Source organism: Gymnogyps californianus, chromosome 5, assembly GCF_018139145.2.
Source record: "Gymnogyps californianus isolate 813 chromosome 5, ASM1813914v2, whole genome shotgun sequence".
In the NCBI taxonomy this organism is placed as follows: domain Eukaryota; kingdom Metazoa; phylum Chordata; class Aves; order Accipitriformes; family Cathartidae; genus Gymnogyps; species Gymnogyps californianus.
Genome location: NC_059475.1, coordinates 40,948,778 through 40,972,708, shown reverse-complemented (window position 1 = coordinate 40,972,708; position 23,931 = coordinate 40,948,778). Strand labels below are relative to the sequence as shown.

Below are 23,931 nucleotides of genomic sequence, written 5' to 3'. Positions count from 1 at the left end.
GGGGAGTTGCGAAGAGGCCGGAGTGCCTCCCACCTGAGCAGGGGGAGGGGGAGGACGAGGAAAGGGTGTTCAGGTAAATCTCAAGTAAAGGATTTGGCCAGGCACTCTGGTTTGAGACAGGTCGAGCGTGTGCTCGCTTTCCTTCTGTCTCGTTTCTTTGGAGATTTCGTGTGGGAGAAACAACTGCTGAAGAATAGTGAGGAGTTGATGGGTCTGCAGCGTGGTCATTTTAATATACATAAAAGTATGAACTTCATCTCAGGAGCAAAAATCGAATAACTCTTAAGGGTAGAGAGCAAGTGTTGGAGTTCCAGTATAGATCTCTTGCCGTTAGTTTGCTTTTAGTAATAGAATACCTCTACTAATTACTTTTGCATGTAAAAATAAAACCATGCATAGACTATTACAAGTTTATGTACAGATTATAAAATCCACTGAATGTGAGGAATCCATATAGGAGCCATTATTCTTTTATAGGACAGAAATGTAGACAATAACAGTTAACAAACTTTATTGCTTCCAAAGAATTTTTGGTGATTTTTGTATTGAGTGAATGTTTACTGTCTTGAAGTGGCATTCCATCAAATTGCACTATAATTAGAGTTTTTAATAGCATGCTGCAACAGCAGCCAACATTTGCGAGGTATTTACTTTCAGATTTCAGAACCAAAAACTATACCTGAGCCCGGGCAATTCTTTCACAACTTCTCAGCTCTGTAATAAGCATATAATCTGCACTATTTTTGTTACAACTATAGTCAAGAAAGAATTTTTAAAAACCACCAAGGGAAACAAATGAAGAGGTTTCACTATTTCCTTCACTTACTGCCTGTCTTACCATTTTAAGCCTTGTGGAATGACTTTTTAAAATCAGTTTGGTGGACGTTGGTGGGCATTTTTAGCAGAGAACAATTGACTGTTTCTCTTGTTTTCTCTAGTGTCTTAGTAATATAGCACTATGTTTATAAATAAGTTGCTTAGTGCCACTCATTAGCAAACAAAACCATCTTGAAATATTTGTTTTATGTATAAGCTTGTTACTTTAAAACAAAGTACTGCATTCTATACTCTAACATAAAGCTCAGTTTGGAGACTTTGAAAGCTCTGTCTGACTGAAAAAGTGCTACTATGAACTCATGTGGCCTCTAGACACTGTGATGTGTTCTTGCCAAGTCTGCTGCTTTTGTTTGTAATTGCTGTTTGTCATCCATGGCCATACTGTTTCAGTTGCTTATTTCTGAAGGTACTATAGTAGTTCTGACCGTGGCTATGTATGTGTTGATTCACTCTACCTCATGTGTGCATCAGGTCATGGGACAGAGACAGCATAGTCACTGCACAGTGCGTACGCATGAGGGTGGGGTTTTTTATAACTTTGGAAGCCCAGGATAGAAGGAGGGGAGGGCATTACCTTTGGATTTTAAATGTCAACCTGTACAGTGGTGAAGACTGATACAGGAATGTGTTAAGAATATTTTTGGAAGAGATGTGTTTACAAGGCCTGTGTTTTTCCTGTTGTTCTACAACTCAAGTTGTAAAGCCGCAGTATATTTTGTGACTAATAAAGCCTTAATAGTTTGGACCCCAGACACCAGTTTTGTCCATTGAAACTGCTGAGAGTGTCAGTCATCTGTGTCATACTATGTACAAATGTGAGGTTTTTGATGATTGAGGCCTCCTGGGTTGAAAGGAAAAATAAAAAAAATTCCATAGCATGACAATAGATAATTAATATGGAAGTATGAGAGTTGGATGGTTTAGATGCAACGCTCCGCATGCAGGTAATTTCTTCCTTCTTTCAACATGACAGTAAACTCTCTAAACATTGTTTCTAAGTGCTGGTAATTACAAGTTCTTTCTAAGTTAACTCGATAACTTTTCAGATGATGCTTTATAAAAACTATGTGGAAAACCAAATGACTTAGCAATATGTGTGATTTTATTTACCTCTTCTGCATTTCTGACTTTTATGCTTCCAAAGAATAAGATACTTCCTTATCTGCAGTATGAAATTAATGGGACTCCTGAGTGACTTCCCCACCTACCCCATTTTTTTTCCTGTATAGTTCAAGTGACTGGAAGAATTTCCCACCCCTAGTAAGAGTGCTCTTTGCGTACAGGGGTGATGATGCAGGGAGAGGTGATCTGCAGTAACAGTTTATTCTTTCTTGGATCGTCTAATGAACTTCTTATTCTATTGTTCTACCTGTCTGTGGGACACATTTTTATAATTAAAGTACATGTTACTTCATCGTCCTGGGGTTTATAGCACAGCCATAATGACAGACAGAGGGTCTCAAACGTTTGGATCTGAAGAAGTCCTATACCAGTAGACTTAAGTCTACATTCACATTAGACTTTGAATCTTAAATATTAATAATTTTATACTATCTTTTCCAACTATTCAGGTGCATGGCTGTTTTGTCTGTGTGCACAAGTGAAGCAGCATAATTATTTGCCGAATCTGTGTGCAAATCAGTATCAGATACAGAAACATCAAATAGCAGGAGTGCAGTACTTGAACCGTAGTACACTTTTTTGCTTTCACTTGTAATACTGGCTGCCACAGTAACTTTTTTTAGCATTTACTCACTGCTGTGTTGAAAGGAAATAGTCTGGCCTTGCAGAGTGTGTTGTTGATCGCTTGAAGTAATAGGCCAGATCTGTTCTCTATTCTGTGAACTAAAAGAATGATTTTCACTGTAACAATGTTGTGTAATTGTAACTGTAACTTTGATCTGGCCATGTAATGACCTTGATGTCAGTAGCTGTTATACTGAGATAAATTCAGTCTGTGTTTTCTAAGACATTTATGCACTTTAGAGGAGTTACAGCAAGCCCATATTGTTGGATGTTATGTAGTTGTTAGAAATAATTGTTTCCTTTAGGAGGTAAGTGGCTCCGTAGTCTCACAAGAGAAAAAGAAATGTGGGTGGGAAAACACTTTGGAGATGCACTACAGAAACTGTCAGAGAAGGAAGATAAAGTTGTGTCAAAAAGGAGTATCGTAGAAAAACTTGCAACTTTGGGGGGGAAATCAATAGAGTTCCACTTTATTTTGGGGCTTACAGGCTGATAATGCTTGGCTGGAATAAAAGTCTCAGTTGTGCAGTTTCTTCATGTTTTCTGAACTAGATAAAAATGAGATTGAGTACTCTCTGATACTTCAAAATCACACAAGAATGTGTTGAGGGAGAGTTAACAGTAGATGCTACTTCCACATGTTTTAATGAATAGGAAGAATAATTAAGAAACATAAATACTCAGAACAAAGTATGTACAATTTCAGTATAAACAGTATACATCCTTTTAGGTAACTCAAATATGTGTAAAGATTAATATGATTGTTAATACATTTTCTATCATATAAAATGACAGTTTTAGTGACATACAACTAAAGTTCCTAGTTTATCTAATTTTACAAATGCTCTTTTTCCCAACTATTCAGTGACATTATGGGAGCATTTGGTGTTCTTTAGGTAAGTGTTTAAAAAAAAAAAAACCAAACCAAACAACCCACAGATTGCAGATTTTACTTGCATGCTTCTCTTCTTTTCCACACCCACCCCCCACTCCCCTTCTGCGGGGTGGGGAGCAGCTCATTAAAGGAATTTTATCAACTTTGGGAACCTCATAAATATTGCAGAATTACATCCCAATAGGACATTCTTTTAAAAAAATTAACATAATAAGGTTGTGTGTCTTCCTGGGAATCTTTCAGATTTGAGGTGATTATCTAAATTAGGTACTTTACATGTAATTGTAAATATGTAAACATATGTAAATGTGTTAATATGCAGTAGATGAGGCCATGTTCAGAGTGCAGCTACACTCATGCAGTGTTTCAGCATTTACAAAGTGTAACAATAATCGATTGCTGAAATATTTGGCTATATGTAGCTTGTTTTACTTTGTTGCAGGTTTGAAGGGGGGATAATGTTGGGAACGTTTCTCAAAGTTGGAGGAACAATTAATTCTTCTGATAGCATAGACTTTACCTTGATTTTGGCGAGCAAATAATTTGTTTTGATGATAGATTGGAAGTGAAAGCAGTTATGAGGACTGTAGAATGGTCATTAGTTTGTTAAGGAAAGAATCAGTGTGTCTCAGTCAGCAGCTAGGAAGCATGAAGTAAAATTAAGTATTTAAAAAAACCCCTGGCTTCTCAGGAATTAGTGGAATTTTGTGCAGGGGGCTATTGCAGATGCTAAAATGTTCTTGGGTCAAAAAGTCTTTGGAGGAGTTCATGGAAGAAGAGTCCCTGGGGGTGTCTAAATTCAAAGATACCACCTCTGGCTGAGGATACTTTTGATTTACAAGTTTTTGGAGATTTGGAATGTTTTCTGAGGTTTATTATTCTGTTTTTATGCTACTCCCATGGAGCTGCCTGTTTGTCTGTGGTTAGAAGTGGCATACTGAGGTTGGTGGTCTGTTGGTCTGACCAGGCATAGGCATTCTTATATTCTCATGACCAATAAGTTAGCTTTGAAATGCTTTGGTTTGATTGTTTCAAAGTACACTTAGTGCTGTTTTGATACTGTTTTGCTTAAATAACAAACTCTGATTGATATCGGGGGCATTAATTGTGATAGAACATGCAAAGGTTACAGGCAGGAAATGCAGATGCTGCAGTTGTGAAATGCACAGTGTATTTTAACTACATGCATTGTTTATTGATTGCATTCTAGATGGTTGAAGTTGGAAAATATGCGTAATTGATAAACTGCTATTTCACTGGGTCTTACAGGTGTATCTCAGTATTTATTATGAAATTAAGCTTAACTAACCACTAAAGCAGTCCTTAAAAAAACCAAAGGATAGTTAATCAACACTGACTGAAAATAAAATTAAGTAGGTTGTAAAAAGTTGATCGACGTTTTTATTTGTGATACTTGTAAATGCCATGAGGTGAGTGGGTAATATATGCATCTGAAATGGCTAACTTCTGTTTGTGCAAACTGTTAAGGCGCTTGCTGTAGCAGGGGTGTAGAAGTACCTCTTTGTACAAATAAATAATGTTTGTTCACGTAGTAGAGTATTTAAGTATTTAGGAGATTCGTTTTATAATGAAACTTTTTTCAATATAAAATAGCGTACATATAGAAGTTAAAAACCAGAAACTTCTGTTCATTAATCATTTTTCTAAGCTAATGGTGTGAAAACAGCTACATATTTTGTAGAGTTAAGTCCCTTTTGCAGTTTAAAGCACTGAATTGAGAGTTCTGTGTATTTTGGGTAGAGGGCAATTAGACATAATCAAGGGTTTCCCTACTGTGGCTTTCCATAAGCTGTTTAGTCAACTGCATTAGAGGCAGATAGCCTCTGGTGGAACTTTAGGTGCCTGTTTACTGAAGGTTGAAAGTCTGTTGTTCTGTGTGTGTATGGGTAAATCCTGCCTTCCTCATAGGCTTCTTGGCAAGACTTCCAAATTGAAAATGTGCAGAGCTGCTTCCTTTTTGTGGATGAATAACCTATACAGGGAAGACCTGATTGTAAATTAAAAGGTGGCTGCTATATAGCAGAGCTTACCCTAAAAGATACGCACACAAATTTGAAGTAAGGAGATTTCTTGACATAGTTCAAAGTAAATAGGAATAAGGAGATTTTCTCCTACAAAAAGAAGGTAGGTACGTCGTTAATATTTCATTTCTTTCACTATAAAATTGAGATACTGTTTGTGACTCTAAAGGATTAGTGTGTTCATCAAAAAACCCCAGTGTTTTCACTTCTCTGCTTATGCCCCGTTCTTCCAATTTTATTTTTTAAACAGTTGATTTAGATCTTTAACATTTCTATATAATTTTCTTGCAGTATTCACCTCATAGAGGCAAAACACAATAAAAGAATGCAGGACATTGAGTTACATAAAGATCCATGTAGAAATTAAAGAGGAAATACCTGGATAGCTATGAGGTTTATGTACGGGAAGATATTGACCAGTATAGTAGTTGTGTAATTTTTTCTGGAATATTGTTCCTAAATAACTCCCTTCTATCAACACTCAGAATAAAAGTGTTTATACTGTGTAATAATTGCTCTTTCATAAATAATTATTTGGAATAAAGTCACTCTTACTTAGAAGCAGTGCACGGAACTGTTATTTCGTAACAGTTACTCTGGTGAGGTTTTCTTTTAGACACAGCCTAAAAGTATGTGGCAGATAAATTATATAACACTTCTTGGTGAAGAATTACTTTTTTTTTTTTTAAACACTGGACATTTATTTTATTTCTTAGTTTCATTGCCATCGTGCCTGTGCATATTTAATGGCTCTTTGAGAAACCTCACTTTGGTGAATTTTTTTGGTGGGGTGAAGTATCTGGTGGTATAATAATTTCTTTCACACCAAAAGTAGGTTTTGAGATAGTGGTAGGTGTTCTTCATCCTTTGTCATTTAGAAAGTTGGGAGAAAGTGATAATGATCTTTTTTTTCCTAATTGTGGAAGAGAGTGGCTAGGGAAGTTGGATCCTCCATTGATTTAACAAATCTTTAGGACAAATGTATGACCTGCAAGAGCTTTGTTTGCGTATCTGATTGTTATTTTTTGTCACTCAGACTCTTCTTGAATTATCCTAAGCGATGGCTCAGCAGGATATTGAGTTTAATGATATCTTCTGCCTTCATTTGTGCAACTCCAACAGGTATTAAGAGCTAATTATGAAGTTGGCTGTTCTTCAGGACCAATCCTGAACATACAGCGTGAATTCAAGCAGTCTGTACTTTTTTCTGCCACTAGGATTTTCATAAAAATGGCTGATTAGAGGTAACCTGCTGCTAGCAATTAAGGGTAAAAATACATTCTTCTGGGTTCAGGATAAATTCCAGTCAATGTTACTGAGAGATGGAGTGCATTCTTAGCCTTTTTGAAGGTATTGTGCATGTTTATGCATATATTTGTGTTGATAAATCCTGTGTATGTTGGCTGTAACATTCTGAAAAACTGTACTTCTTTGAACGCTAATTGAAATGATCCTGAAACAGGGAACGAACTTCAGAAATTCCAGATGCCTGAAGTTCTTTCTGATTTTTTTTTTTAACGGGTTGCTTGCTGTAAAGTTTCTTCTGTTTGCTCACCTTGGTTTCTCTTCACCCAAAATGTGGTCACTCCTTAACTGCTGCCAAATTTGATATTGATGATCCTATAATACCCCTTCTAGAAGAAAAAAACAAACAAAAAACCCCCTTGGCTTTATACCAACGACCACTGTAAGAAGCTGGAGAATGCTTGATTCTAGTATTTAACTCAAAACTGTGGTTTGTTTCTATGTAAAATGATTTTTATCTCAAAATACAATTTTCCAGATGAATATTATGATCTCTTGCTTGATACTAAGTTTACTAGCAGACCGCTTCAGTACCTTAGCTTGTATTTCAGATATCACAGTATATCAAAATAGGGAGTAAGAAATGGTAACAAGCCAGATGAGTTTAACTCTTTAAAACACTTGGCGATTCAGGAGTTGTGAAACTATAATTGTTTGCTTTCTTTGAGGATAAGGTGCTTTAACTCATGGACCCCAGGGTGCAGGAACAGAATTGTGGGTTCCACCTTGAGACCCTGGGAAAGGAAAAGATCCTGCTTGGGCAAACAGAACTCTCAGAAGTATTCAAGGAGAACCTGTAAACATGTTTATGAGTTTTATAAGACCTGTTCTGTTTCATAGCTTTAGCAAGATTTGTACAGTTGAATTGGTAGAAGGCAGGACTACTGGCTGCATTAACTCTCTGATAAAGTGGTGTAAATCAGAGAGTGCTGGCACTATTCTGTGCGAGGAGGCTAGATTAACATTTAGGAGGTGCAAAATAGCCATTCCTCGTCAACTGTCTGTGATGCCTCCCTTAAAACACTTTACGTTATACACTTGCATTTTAACTTAGTCTTTTGTTTTTCATAACTTTTATTTCCATGAACTTGATTGTATTCCATTTTGTTATTGTCAACATGGCCATTGCATTAATGATGCAAAGCTCTTTAAGCTCTGTAATACTGTATTATGTACATATAGATGGCTTCTTATATTCTAGTTCTAACACTTCAGTAGTTTTTGCTTTCTTCTGTCTGTTCTTTGGGAACGTGTGTTACTGACCTGCAGCTGATGAACATTGACCTGAGTATTCATCACTAGAACAGTCTAGGTCAGTTCAGGTCACTGTGTTCGCAGTCTGCTGCGGATTATACTTTCCCCTTCTATATTCCTAAATAATAAATAGATGTTCCTGGTTTTGGAAAGGAAGTGTATGTTCTTGGGGATGTTTGCCGTGCTGCAATTTTTCCTTCCCTTTCTCCTCTATAGTGATTGTAAGGATCTGCCACGCTACAAAGTGTACAACTTCACTGTGATTTCTGTGCTCTTGTACTACAACTGCTAGTAATAATAAAAGAGAATGAGCTTAATATTCTTAGTTCTGTTTAGTATTAAGTGTCTAACGAAGCTCTAACGGTGGCACTTCATGATTAGCTGTATAACTTAACAATGTAACTTCATCTTAATGGAATAATGTGCCAGTATAGTGATGCTGACAGTAAAGATATTTTTAGTCTTAATCAAATTTGAATACTGTGTTTTGGTGTTACCATCAGTGTATAATTAGTGTTACTGGTTGTAGTGGTGACTTTCTTGGAAAGAAAACTTTTTTACGAGCTTAGATGTGTTCCAAAAAATGTCCAGCCATTTAAAAGACTGTACGTGAACCTTTTCAGATAGAAGTGGGCCAAGATGTGTAACTATTTTTTGGTTTTTAAAAGATGTTACTTGCAAGGTTCATGCATTTAGGAGAAATGTAGAAAATATAGATGATACTGACAGAATGAGAAACTGCATCTGAGGATGAACTTGTGCTGAAATAAACATGCTGAGTTGCTTTCCTCCAGGACTGCTGTGAGTTTCCTGCTAAAAGAAATTCATAAAACCCCTGAATGATCTGTGGCTTTATAAGTGGGAGCTATAAATATAGAAATTGGGAAGTGATTTCTGTCTTGTGATCTGTGCAGAACTGACAAGGTCAACATTGCAATATAATGTCCCATTCTTTAGTAGTAATTTTGAAAAGAATGCTGAAAAATTGACATAAAAAAAATGGAAGGCTGGAAATAACATCTTGAAGAGTGATCAGACTTGAGAATTCAGTCTTGTTGGCTAATCAAAAAGAAGTCTGAGAGGTAACCTTATTAGATGCCTCCCTGGGTTTTAGACGTATTCAGATGCTTTTTAATTTAAAGTAGAAAATTGTTTAGTTTGAGGGGTATGACACAGTAGACTGGAACTTCACCTTAAAAAAAGAAAATTATCCCAATGAGCGGATGTAGATAGTGTGACAGATAGATGTGTGAAGTTGGGTAACTGCTTTGGGGTTTTTTTGTGTGGTGGTTTGTTTGGTTTGGGGTGGTTTGTTTTTTTGGTTGGGGGTTTTTTTTTTTTTTTTGGTAGAATAGCCGAAGAAATAATCAAGGCAACAAGTGTGAAACATACTGAAGTAATTTTTGTACAATGAAAAATTATGAATCCTTTCTACATGAAGACACAGAAGAAATATAAATGGATTCAAAATAAGCCATCTATTACTCTGTAGTCTAATCTACTGCTGTTAAGTTTATATGTTCTTTCCATGCTTTTTCTCAAGGCATCATACTTAAATGAAGAACTGGACCCTTGGAATAAGCTACTGAGGGAACTAGGGGATTTCTTTCTTTCTGTTTTGTTGGGGTTTGTTTTTTATTTCTTATTTTCTGTTTCATTGGGGTTTGTTTTTTTGTTTTAAATCTTAAGTCAAACATTTGATTCAGTACAAAGGTAACTGAATGAAATATGGTCTATCTAAATGTCAGACTGCTTTAATTGATCTGCTTGTCTTTTAAATGAATTTTACTTGCATCATTGTTAGTTCGAAAACATGCTTTCCTAGGTTCCCCCACTCCAGTTATCCTGTTAGAGAAGCTAGAAGACTATTGTTTTCCTCCTGGAAGACAGAGAATTTATAGATGTATTTTTAGTTGACTGCACAGCTCTTCTGTAAAACTAAGTCTCCAGCAGCTTGACTTTGAGTCACACATGAATCTCTTAATTATATGATTGAAAATAAAAAGTGCTATATATTGCCTACTTTGGATAGAAAAAGCATATTCTCCAAATTAAATTGCAGTAAAATGAGTGTGTGTATATAAATACATACAGCCACACAAATGCATGGTTTGCTTATTTTCAGTATCACTCCTTTGGCTTTGTGTTTTCTAATCCAATTACGGAGAAAACTGCAGTAGTAAGCAGGAATTTGATCATGAGAGTACTGTAGATTAATCTTGCATATTCACAGTATTGAATGGCTGTCTTAAATGAAGAGGAAGCCAGCACTATCTGTACTGTAATAGGTGAAATGTACTCAGCATAGCTAGTTTCTGCTAAAAAAGGCAATGACCTTTTCATTTATTAACTAAAATAGGGACCTAATCAGATTACTGATAGCCAGTATCAAAGTACAGTAGTTTAGTAGTTTGTTGGTGGGTTGTTGAATATGCCTGTCCAGGGCTAGAAGCTGTTCTTGAAAAATTAAAATCAGAAGAAAATGTACAAGAACCCTTCCAGTGTAAATTCTAAGACTCCCAATTGCAAAACAATCCTGACCTTTCTTTAAGAAGTTCTCTTACAGTTGCTCTGGTTGCAGTGCACTGTAGTCTGTGTTTTGCAATCAGTTTATGCTGCAAGTTAGAACCATTACATAGTGTTGTGTGTAAATTGCAGACCTGTCTATAGCACCCTTATGTCTGTGTTTCAGTAATATATAAAGCTACAAGCATGTTCAACACTTTATTTTGAGTCTCTGATTATTGTGGTATGGGTAAATATATATGAGAGTTTGGGTCTGGGCAGAAAAGTACTTCAGAGACTTCAAGGTCGAGTGAAAATTTTTTAGGGATTCTTTTAGCATTACTTTACATAGAACATTTAATGAATAAACTGACATCTATGATGATGCTAAATGTCTTCAGAATACTTGCTGTTCTGTGGTGTCATAGCTGTGATGGTCAAGAGTATTTCTCAAGTGGTTAAAACACAGTCTAATCTGTGGTTATGGTGTATTTTGCTATTGCTTATCGAACCTGGTGATTGGACTCTGGCTTGTCCACAAGCTTGTCTGTGTCTGTTTTCATTAGTTTGTCCAAAGAGAAGATACTGCTCACAAGCTTTGCTTCCCTTAAGCATTTCATACTGGAATAACATACAAAATGTTCCAAACCAGAAAGTTTACATAGGAAATACTATATACAGTCTTGTTAATTGAGGGAGGGAGCACTTACAGTTGATAGCTGATATTTTTGGCAAGAGTTCAGCTTTTGACACTGGTGTTGCAATTGTGTTGTGGGTTTTTTCCAGCACAGACATTTGGAAAATACCATGACTTAATTGATTTTAAAAATACAAAACTTCAATAATTTCTTACCAAACAGTAGTCTAATAAGAATTTCTTTTCATCTGTGAAAAAAATACTAATTTTTGGCTGCTCTATGTGGCAAAGAAAGAATGTAGCATTGAGTCTGCAAAAACACAGGATGTTTATTATGTCATCTATTTATTCCCAATATTTTGTGAAAGATTGTGTGACTTCATAAAAACTATTGAGACAGTGAAAGTACTAGGCCCGTGAAAGACATGTTAAGGAAACTGGTTTGTTTAGGTGGATGCTCTCAAGCTCTGCTGTGTTAAATGATAAAAAAATTTGGGAGGTTTTTCTCCACCCACCCCCACCCCCCCCGCCTTGTATACTCCTTTTGCTTCGTTTGGTAATGTGTGAGAGGCTTTGAGCAGCAATCCATTCTGGACATTAACAAAAGCTAACTTTGCTATTTGTGCTATTGTGAATATTGTGGCAGAGACCTGCTAGGTGGTTTGATGAAGAAACACTGACTGGAGATGAATGTAGGATGTATTTTGTGCTAAATTTTGGCATCGACCAAGTTATGTATTGGCAGATTAAACTGCATAACTCAGGTTCTTGCAGTTTTCTGTAGTCCCATTGAAAGTGACAATATGTTGATATGTAAAACTATTTAACATCCTATATTAACTTTTTTCTGTAAAAGGCATGTGAACACTAATATTCTTATTTATTGGAAAAACTGATGTGAAATGAATTGAAGTCCCATAGCAAGTCAGTTAAGAAAATAGGTGTAGGATTCTTAGTTTTATTTTATGTGACTTGATCTTCAGGAAGTACATACTTTCTTGAGGAAGGATACTTATGTTTTCAAACAGTCCTAACTATAAAGATAACTTGGTTTAGTTTACGTTTGTTTGCAGAGCTTTATTATTAGAAACATGACTGCTTCAGAGTCTTGGGAGCTTGTGTTCAAACATGTTTCATAGATTATTCAGCCTGCTAAAGGAATGCAGTTGAAATGCTATCCAGACTCTTCATAGAATAGTAAGTGTTTATAAGTAGTAAGAAATACTGCTTATGTTTTACTTGGCTATTTAATTGTCTTGAGTGATGGAGTTCAATTTGATGTTTGAATGGAAAGATTGTAATTTCTCAGTAGAATTATATTGATATTGGTGAAGACAGAATAACTTGGAGGTAAAAATGAGTGAGCATTTTTTGAGGTCAAAATCAGCATTTGTGTCTGGTTAGGTGATCTAGTACCTCCTGTTAACTGCCAGTTGATTAAAGAAATAATTACGGCTGTTTAATGGCTTTCAGCTAAAATTTGCTCGATCGTGGGTCTGCTTAGATTGCTGATGTTTGTGATGATTTGCATGTGAGGTGCAAAAGAAAATGCAGATTTGGTAGTGGAGGAGTCTTTAATGATGCTAAAATAAAATGCCTGCAGAAATTGTCAGGTGTGCGGGGAGAAGGAGAGCTGGCATATAGGGACAGTGGCTGATATTCTGACACTGTGGCATGGAGCATTTTAGTAGTTCTCTTACAGTATGTTGATGATAATGACCAGATTAACTTCACTTTTCCTGAAGTTAATGTAATCATTCAGTCTTATAGAATAGAATCTTCTTCCAGGAAGATGACAGTTCTTTTAAAAATTCCTAGGCAGGAACTTACTTTTCTGAAGGATTGCCTTTGGGACTGAAGTTGAAAGGAAAAACTTATTTATAAATTAAATTGTGCTCAGTATTTTCTAAGTTTTTAACTGAAACAAAATTTTAGAAGCCTGTTGTTGCATAAAGAACACTTGAGTACAAGAATGGTCAATGAATGATAAACTTCTAAGGCATTTACATTTGTTATTCCAAAAAAATTGTTTTATTTAGTTTCTGATTCTTAGACATGTACATTTTAGTCTTTGAGGAGAATGCTTTTTGTAACAGAGTTTGAATCCATTGTTTTTAGTGGCTTCTAACTTTTTTTGAACTTGTAGTCTCACTTGACACCCCACCCCCCCACCCCCCCGCTGCTGGCTTCTGTGTACTGGATAGAAGTCTATGGACAATTGGTTTACTTAGTTTCCAGACCGTGAAATGTAGAGGGTGTTAGTCTTTAAAAAGACATCCACGAGTTGTGTGAGTTTTGTTACTCTAGTATTCCTGAATACCATATTGGTTAGGGGAGTGGCTAAAAATCCTAGCGCAAGAAAAAAGGATTCCATGAAAAAATTCTGGTAAAGAATAGTGACAGAATGAAGGCAATCTTATACTGAGTTTAAGTTGTGGCTTAGGAGTTTGACCCTAGCATTGAAGAGGAGGAAATTGAAGGCTGGATTTTCTGTAAGTTGTTCAAAGAAGCTGATGAAACTTGACAGTACTTGGCCCTGTAGTGAAAAGAAGCAAACTTTTGAATCTGAATGACTGGGGGTATTATGGTGGTAGTGGAAAAGAGGAAGGACAAATTCAGGGAACAAGAGAGTTTTGCAAGCCTAGTCTTTGCCATACCCATTGCAGGACTGAAGGGGATGAGTAAATTCTCTTGTATCTCTCAGTTGTGTCATTAACCTGTCAGATTGCTCCTTAGAGCTAGCTGGGTTTCTTGCGTCTACCACACTTGTGGGACAGTTGCTCAAGGATGTCACTTTTCTAGTGGTTAGGAATCCCTTTTGAAAAGCAATCAGAAAGTGATCAGATGAGTCTTTGAAAAAAGTATCAGTTGAGGAGCAAGACATGATCATCAGCTCAAATGGAAAAGACCTAGAAAAAAGGGAACCTTCAGGAAACATCTTAATACCATTGCTACTTTAAGTGCAGTAGTTACTGACCTGATATTTAACTGACTGTTCATAAGGTTACATAGAAAATCATCTTATTTGTTTGCAAATGTTATTCAAATGTACACTAGTGTTAACTAGTTGTTGAAATCTTTTTTTCCGCATCTTTAACCTGGGCTTATTTTATGAAGTAAAGGTTCTCTGTTAACATATGAGAGCTGGTGTTTCTAATTTTTTTCAGTCTTCCAATTATTTTTTATTCTACAGGATCTTTAAAAGTGGTATATCTTTGAAACACGTATGATCCTGATATGATCAGTGACACCTATCTCACTGTACAGCTTACTAGAGAGAGAATCTTGCTTGAGACTTTAATTTGCAAAATAAAGATTGATTTTTTTATATATATATTTTTTTTTATATATAAAATAGTCAAGGTATCTTCTTTCAGTCCTCAGTTGACAGTTTAAGAATTAATTGTAATTGTAATAAATGTATAGACGTAATAAGGTCTGTAAGGATACACTAAAACTCTTCTAAATGCTTAATGCATTTACACGCATGACGGTTTAGATGTTCTGAATGAGATGAAGTTTCAGACTGTGTTTGTTGAAAGCTGAAGGTGAAGGCTTCTCTATGTTCAGTTTCCCTTTTGTGAATGGGAACTAGAACATTAGTAGCTACACAGGTCTGTCCGCTCTTAAATTACTGTTATGCGTCAAATCTTCCACCTCCCCAGTATTTTTTAGTTTCCAAAACTGTTCTGCTTCATCTTCGGCATAATAAACATCTAAAAATGAAGATCAGGTTAGTCTTTTTGTGTGACGATAGTCTTGTGATTAAAACAAAATGTTTTTTTTTTAAAAAATTCTTACTATTGTTTTGAGTTTTGTGACATGCCCTAGTAGGATAAGCATACACTTATGTGTGCACTGGGTATGTATATTCAAGCTGCCTCAGTGTATTGCATTTCTTTCAAAAATACTGCAGGCCTTTCCTTCCTTCCTTCTAGAAGTCTGAATGGACTTCAGAAAAACAAAACACAAGCATTGCATTGCAGCTGGCATTGCTTTACATATAGTTGAGTTTTTTCAAAATACTCTTCTAGAGTCTGAGAGTTAACAGTGTTTACAACTGAAACAGAAAGAAAGTATACTCACTTACTGAGTGTGTTCCTGTATTGGTAAATCCATTAGAATTTGATTGTTTGAATTGTACAGGAAAGTGTTAGTGTTTCAACAGCATAAGATAAGTCCTTTAATCAGTCTTAACATGCTTTACCATTCAGGTTTCATGCCTCTTCTTCCCTTTGATATGTTTTGCTAGGTTTGAGGTGTTGGACGGATATTTCAAATACTGCATATCAGGATTTATTAATAAAATAAGACTATGAAATCCTATATGTAGTTGTTATATAACCTTTAGGTTGCACATGCAATTTTACCTGCCCAAAATGCTGCAATAACTTTCCTCCTTTGTCCTCAACGGCTAAGAGAAATACATTTGATCAACGTAAAGATTGTCTTTAAGTCAGGCTTCTCTGTGCAGTTGAGGCAATAAAATGCAGTTTTAATATGAATGCTGCTATTATGGGTAGTGCTGTATAAAATGTAGAGCAATAATTCTTAAGTTTTAGGACCTTTCAAGCTTCTTTAAAAAGAAGGGGGGGGGGGGGGGGAAATCCTCATTTTCTTCCCAGAAAACATTTTTTCTTTAGATTCTGATTTATCAACTTCTATGTGAAATGCAGTATTTTTAATAATTTAAAGTTATGTGGAAATTCTCTAGTAAACAACTTCAAATCTTCTGTTACACTTTGATCAAGCAGTGTAATTGCATGCTAGGGATGTGGAGTGTCAGTGTAATCAGTGATTTACTTCTACCGTTCAAGGAAAACTTCAGTTTCTTATTTGAGATCTTGGAGTTTGTTGGGTGAAAGACTATTGCCTGGTTTGTACATGGTCAGACTTCCTATTTAAAAGATAAAAACCCTTCCAACTACAAAATGTAGTGCATGTATGTCTGAAATGCAACACACCATTAAAATAATATTAAGTTTACAAAGTCTAGAATATTAGATGTTAGAATTTTTATTTGTCCACTTCTATATGTGCATTCTGTAGTTATTTAACCTCAGACAATTCTTTTTCGTAGGATCCTTACTATTCAAGTAGCTGTTCAGTAATTCTTTTTATCCTTGTATTTTATCTTGCCTAGTTTCAGGCATTATTTCATGCATCATTGCACAAATACAAAGTATCTGTCACTCTAACTGCTGCTCAGAGCTCCCTAAATTCACTTTCATAATAAAACTGAGCAAGTTCATGTGGTGGTACTCTTATTTACAGCTGAGGGCCAAGGTGTAGAGGGGGCCCAGAGTTATCAAGTGTCACTGAATTTTGTAGAAAGATAGTGGATCTCAAAGATCTGTGAAAATACCCTAAATATGAAAATGGACAGGCTGGTAGAAGAGGAGGAATCTGCCCTGAAAAAGAGGCTCCTAGTTGAGCTTGTTTGAAGAATCTGAAGCATAGCCCTATCTGTGAGGAAAAACATTCTAACAGAATCTGTACATAAGTAAATTCAGCTGAATTTTTTTTAAAGCCATGGGAGGCCATATTTTTGCTGACAGAACTAGTGTTTTGTACACGTTCTGTAAAATAACGTGTGTTCTCCCCCTTGAGAATCAGTCTTGCTAATACACTTTTAAAAATACATTTTGATTGAATTTGTAATTCAAAAGAGTTAATACTTGTCTTGTATTTGATGTTCTTAGTCTCTCTACTCTTGTTTTTGCAACTCTCTTGCCCTGGACATGCAGGTTATGATATCGTGGTCAGTTTAGGCTGATCTAAGACCATGTTGTCACTGAAAGGAGCTGTTACTTCAGTATCCTGTTTGCATCCCTTGTGCCAGCCTAAGTACTCCCATGGCTATACAGAGTAGGATCAGGAAACTGATGTAATTCAGAACTGAGTAAAAAATAAATAGAATGATTTCCTCAGTAGACTTAATGTGTGGCAGCAGAAGCAGCTAAGTCAGCACAGTAGAGGGAACAGAAATACGAGGAGGAGGAGGATTGCTCCTCTTAGTATCAGCCTGGGGACTTACAAATTGGTTTAAGACAATGGAAAGAGTTCTGTCGTAACTGGGAGGCAAGGAGGGAGGGAGGGAAGGAAGGTGAGTACCAAATTGTTCTGTGCCATTTTGTTTCCCAATTTTAGTGCCAGTCAGTCTTTAATCATCAGTATAGTTATAAATCATATCGAATCTAGCTCTCCTGAGAATTGTTTCAAAGGAAAGGAATATCTAAGGATTAAGAAAGTTATTATGTAGAGAGCATTTCTTAAGCGTTTGTCTTTGTGTATGGAACCTCAGTTAGTACAACGACCCTGACGGAGACGGATCTGTTTACTTTATCTGTTTTTATCGAACCTGAGATTTACTGCTTTTCAAAAAAGTCAGTGTTGGGAAATTGTGTGTTAATTCTTAGGGCACATAGTCATGCAATATGTCAAGTGATAGTTTTGACACCCCTCATTTCTCAGTTCAAGACTTAAGGAAGCAAGTTGATTAATGTAGTTTATACAGCAAATCTGCAGTGATCCTATTCTTGGTTTTGTATTGAGGGTCTTGATGACTAAGTGTTCCTAAAGTCTAAATTGATTTTCCATATTTCTAAAGATCAAGCTCTTAACTTCTGCATAGATAACTTCTGTTATGTTTTAGCCATGTGACAGTTACCATGGAGAAAAAAAGGAGAAAAAAAAAATCCCTAAAATCAGTCAAATGTGTGTACAAGCAATTACAGAAAGGGATGCTAAAAGAAGTCTGCTAATATTGACAAAAACGTCAAAAACCCAACTACAAAGTGCATTCTTGCGAGGCAACCTTTCTGTTCAACCTTTTGGACCCTGTGAAGACTGTTATAAATACTGTATTTTTTGAGGGTTTTTTTTGTAGGGTGGATTTTTGGGTTTGTTTTTATTTTTATAACATTATTTCTGTAGTATATTGATTCTCGAGATCACTTAGCTCATGAACCAGTCTGGTTGAAAAATATGAGATCTAGGTAATACCTAGTAAATATGGAGGCTTGATTCTGCTTGGCCAAGTACTCCAGAAGTATTTCCAAAAGAAGGAAATAGTTTGGCTGTGAGCATTTAGGAGGCAGATGCCTCCCTCTGTGTATGATCACAGCTTTATTATTTCCTCTCCATTATCAGCAAACTGAGGATGAAATAAGGCCCAACAGTTGCAGCTGGCAACTAAGATTTGTCAAATAGTTATAAAAGGGTGCTGGCCAATGAAAGAAGACTAATAGAAGGGGAGAAGACCATCACTTACAGAAAACCTGAGTTTTGGAAAGAGTTGAGAAGTGCATTCAAGTCAAAAGAGCATAAAAGCTTTCATAAGCTTCCTTAGATGATAATTATCAAAGTATTTAGTTCTAGTTTTATTTTTGTAAGAAGTGTCTGTGTGCATGCAGTAACTTCCAAATGTTTGAAGTATGGTGGTGTGCATATGTGCACGTAACACATTACTTTTTTTAAAAAACTACTTTTATAACTATTTTATGTGTACTTTTGTATTTATGTGTAAGGACACTGTTTACTTTTTGTTGTTTTATCCTTGACTAGTGAAAATTGGGATAACAAGTTGGTCTTGTGAAATTGTCCGGTCATTTGCTGCCTTAGATACTAGAGGAGGGCAAATTATGTATAATTGTAGTTTTCTCCAGAAGGCTGTTAATTTTCTATTGGATTAGAGTCAGTTTTATAGTATTTTTTAGAATCTAAGTAACATAATTACAGTTAAGTGTAGCTGTTGGGTTTGCTCAGCTCCCTCCATCCCCTTCCGTTGGGAGCCCACTGTTTAAAATAGCTGATTCTGGATCTTGGTCTCTATCTTTTTTCTTGAAATACCTGTGCAGTCATCACAAAGTCTGTTTTGTGGTTGGGTTTTTTTTTTTTTTTTCTTCTCTGTTACCATGCACTGTTTGGTGCATTACTCTTTCTTACCAAGTGGTAGTGGTTAGTTGAGAGTGCTTTCATGACAGACTTTTAACTGAAATACACGTAACTGCCTTGTTCTCACTAGGATTTTAAATTTTAATTGATTAAATCATTAGTTAGCTAATGCAAGGTAAAAGAATACATTTTAATTTTGTTTACCATTGAGCACAAGGTCAGAGAGGCTAAAATCAGGGCTGGTGTGTAAAGTTTTATATGGTGATATCACTTAGTCTTGAGAAAGGAGCAATGCAAGAATGCTATCCTCCTGGTTAGACTGTTTCAGGCTCTAACCACTGAGAGTAATGAAAATGTACAACCACTCCCTTTAAAAAATCTTCAAGGATAGATTAGGTGCCGATTATAGCTCTGCTTTTTTTTTTATTGTGCCTCCTTTAATAATGAAATTGTGTTGTTGATCTTAAGCTCTGTAGAGCAATGTGGTCTCTACTCTCCTCATTCTATTTTTTTTAATCTCTCTTCCAATAAAATTTTATATTGAATCTTGTCATTAGCTACCCAATGACTTCAGTCAATTTGAAGTCATAATGAGGACAAATGAGTTTGTGGTTTCCTGTAATGATGGCCAGTCCAGTAATATCGTTAACTGTTTAAATTTCGTATTCACAGCTGCAAATTTCCTTGTGTTCCCTAGGATTTTGACTTGCAAAAGACAAAATACAAGCCCTTTCACTTTGTCGTGAAGAGACTACTTTTTTCTCAACAAACTTACTACCTGTATTTTTCAACTACTTTAAGGTTTTCCGCTAGACCTTTTGCACTGGTTGAGATAGCTTGTACGTTTTACTGAATTTGTTGTTATCTACTAGGTTAGCAGGCAAGTAGGAAGCTTCATTGCTTCTTTGTAAGTTAGATGGGTAATATGATTGATTGTTTAAAAAAAACCAAAAAAGCATTATTTTTCTCCGTATGGAACAGCACACTAAAACCAATTCTCCCTTGATATTCTAACCTTCAGCTGTCTTCAGTACTAAGTAAAATGTGAATCCATAAAATATAGTTGTTTCTTGTATAATGGATTTGTAAATTCTGTATTTGAATTCATGGAACCATTTCTTAATCTGTTCAATATACTGGCATTAAAAACTAAGTTGCTTAAAAGTGTGCTGTGTACCTATTTTAATATGGCTTTGGGTTTGGAAGAAAATGTATAATAGAATTTATGCTAACAATGCCATAAGGACAAAAATGTGTGCATATATTAAAATGTTTAATATGATTGCTGTTTGTGCCTTCTTTTAGACTTATTGTACTAACTTTAATAGCTTTATTTCAAGGCAAACCCCTCAACATTTATGAACAGAAAATAATACTCAGTCTCTAGAGCAGAAATATTTTTGTTGTTAATGACTGACTGAAGTGATTAATGCAAAACAGTTTCTTCTTTTTTTTTTTTTTTCTTTTTTTTTCCTTCCGAGCCAGACTTCATTGCTTTGTTTTGGGAACAGAATGGAATAAAATTCGTTACCTTTTTTTTTGTGTGTTTTCAGGCTCGGATAGCGTTTTTACAAGGGGAAAGAAAGGGTCAAGAAAATTTGAAGAAAGATTTAGTGAGAAGAATAAAAATGTTAGAATATGCATTAAAACAAGAAAGGTAGGTATACAAATTGTTCAGCTTTTATCTGACCTGGAAGACTTTACAGACTAAAAGGAGTTCCATCACATTATGTAAACTATCTTTACTAGATGATTCTACGTTACTTTATGTAAACTGTCTTTATGGCTGGTTAAAAACATCTTTACGCTATGTTTTCTGATAAACTTTAGTGTCTGCTATGACAAAAGTGCATAATTTTCAAATTGTTTGGACTCGTGTCTTAAACACAGAAAGTTCAAATTGGACAGTTTCCCTTTTCTGAGTTAGAGTAATGGTATACTAAGTAAGAATAAACATTCCAAAAACGTTATAGAGCTTATTACTATACCTTTACCTGCTCTTCAGTGGTATTAAACATGAAAGGATGAAAAATATTGTTCTCTTGATTCCCTACAACTATTTTGTATGTATTGCATGATGAAAACTATATTTTGTGGCAGAACTTTAAAAGTTAGTATTACATTTTGAAGTATTGTTTTTTCATGTGGTAAATGCTAGAATTTCTAGTCTCAGTAGGTGCATTTTCTGTAGCATTAATTTAATGCTTCAAAAATTAAAATTCCATTCAGTCCATGCAGACTAACGTCCTTCAAACCTATATGCTCTTCTGTTGCCTGGTTATTTCATTTGACCAAAATTAGTAGTTAATTTTGCAAAAACACTAGGAAAATAATCTTGTCATGTGTCTATACTTCCCGTAGTGGACTCAATTCTTACATTTAATTTTATCTTGCTCTTAAAAAGTAGCTGAATCCAACAGTGTAAACATCTTGAGGATCAGGCAACAAAATAGGTAGCCTTTATTTGTTTATTTTAATTTGAGGGGAACATTCCTGCCAGAGTGAACTTACCATTTTGTAGCAAAGTGTAGTGAGGTTTCATCTGGACATTTTTAAGTTAGTTGTCCAAGAGTAAGTATGTCTAAGTATATTTTACATTATGAGTTAGTACTATGAGTAAGTGCCTAGTACAGAAATAACTTTGATTAGTTGGTTTCAAATTAAAAACTAATGTTTTGGCAAGGATGGCTACATGCCTCTGTGTGAACTGTCCAGTATAAAGGTGCTTCAGAAAACAGCGTATGTTCATACAGAAAGCCATATCGGCACATCATGTGTTTTCTGCTGAAGGAATAGGCAGAAAGGATCTATTTCTTCATTCAGCCCTGTCCTTGAAATGGAAAGTTACTCAAGGTTTCCAGTCAGTGTAAGACTAAAAGTTACATTGCTATATCACACAGGTAATGTGCAGGTCATTCTGGATTCAAGGCAGATGAAAAGTATGCAAAGTGTTGGGGTGTGTGTACTCTTCCTTTAAAGAACATTGAACATATGAAAGGAATAATGTACTGTTATGGCAGACCCAAGTGTCTTGGGTATAAGTAACTTTCTGAAGTTGAAGGAAAACATTTTGGTTATTTTGGTAATAATAAACTCTGTGTGCTGCACAGAGAGAGTTTCTGCAAATGCACACCGTAGGGCTGTGAGGATTGCCTACTTATTGAGATAAATCAGAGGCAGTTAATTACAGCTGGAGTGTGAAGACATCATCTAACAGAATGCAGAATTGAAAGATGAATGGCATTGGTGAAATGTCATTTCTGCTTTCTCCCGAAATGCAGCTGCCTTTATAGTTTGACTTCCCATGAAATTCCAAAATTCATCTGATGGGCAAGAAACTTGTAAAGGTGTGTACAACAGAAGTAGAACAGCAGAAACATACAGTTTGCTTTAGTTCTTGTGGCTAGTGGGTACAAGCCAACACTGCATACTTTTCAAGAGGAAAATCCTTGCTTAAGTCCCAGCCAGAATTCTCATGAAGATTGCTGAAAACAGGAACTGAAACTCTGGGGTTGATTGGTGAATGTGTGGGAGGCAATGAGGAAGCTTTCTGTTATTTTTTGCTACAAATGCCCAATAGTTTGAGGCGATCTAATTGCGAAAGCATGATGGATTGAGTAAGGAAAGCAAGCAGGTACTGACTTGTCAGTAAATCATCCAAGAATGATATTAAGTTAGTTCCTTGGTTGTTGCACTGAATGAAGAGTTCAGGATCATAGATAAGGGTTTTTTTGCCATTGTTCCTCTGAGTGAAGAATCACAACTAATGAAACCAGCCCCAAAGCAAAATAAATTCTGAGAATTTCAGATCTGAAAATTGTTGACAGCACTTTTCAGTGTTGCACCTGATTCCCTCCTGCCCCCTTTCTCCTCCTCTTGTTGCTAACTCCCTGATGCTGTCAAAAAGTTTCATGCAGTGAAATAGCAGATTATAGGGAGTCAGAAACAAACTTATTCAGACAATGATGGCTGTTGTGATTTCTCTGAAAAAGGGTATGAAACAGGACATCAGTGTGTAAGATAAAATAAAATGCAGTAGTACTTACAAAATAGTTTGATATTTCTAGTATTTATCTCTGTGTGTGTACAACAGGTGTGATAATGTTTTAGAGAAGTAAAATGTTGTTTGTTATTTTAATGTCCTTGAATATTTTGGTAGTTCTGTATCAATTTTTGTAATAAAATTAGGCCTTAAGTAGTTACATGTATGGGATTTTTTTGTTCATAGCTAGTGTATATTGCCTTATGGTGCTTTGCAGACCCAGCCAGACTTCTTCTGTTGTGTACTCTGAGCCACTCTACTCCAAGCTTCATTAACTTAATACTGTACTTAAATTAATAAGACTTGCTGAGATCATAAAACTGTGGCTATATTTTGACTTCATGGGGTTCGGGCTGGAGCTGGCTTATATCCTTGCAACTGAGTGGTAGGATTCAACAGTTAAATAGCAGCAAGCAGTTAAACCAACTTAGGGCATTGTTTCTCCTCCTCTTACTTTTTCACTCATGGAAACCTAACCTTAGACGAATAGCAAGTCAATACTCAAAGGATTCAAAAGATGCCTCTTGTAGAATTCAGTTACTGTGTGGTGTGGGGGACTAACATCACTGACTTGTCAACAGCACTGTAGCTTGTTAGTGATTTTTAAGTTATGTAATAATTACCCTTGTTTGTGTGACAATATGGAGAGGAATACGTGTGCAAATATATAATTTATTGGAATTCAATAAGATTAATTTCTTACTGTAAAATTGAAGTTGAGCATCAGATGTGATGTGAAAGACAACTGATCTCATTACATGCAGCAATATTT

General features: G+C 35.7%; 1 protein-coding gene across 2 annotated transcripts in view; it reads left to right on the top strand.

Annotated features, from left to right (window-relative positions):
• The window catches only part of STRN3 (striatin 3), a 67,552-nt gene that overhangs the window by 1,020 nt on the left and 42,601 nt on the right, over positions 1 to 23,931 (top strand). For both annotated transcript variants that reach the window (XM_050898434.1, XM_050898433.1), the window contains exon 2: positions 20,671 to 20,774. In XM_050898434.1, coding sequence (XP_050754391.1) covers positions 20,671 to 20,774 — 104 coding nt within the window. The remainder of the gene's footprint in view (positions 1 to 20,670; positions 20,775 to 23,931) is intronic.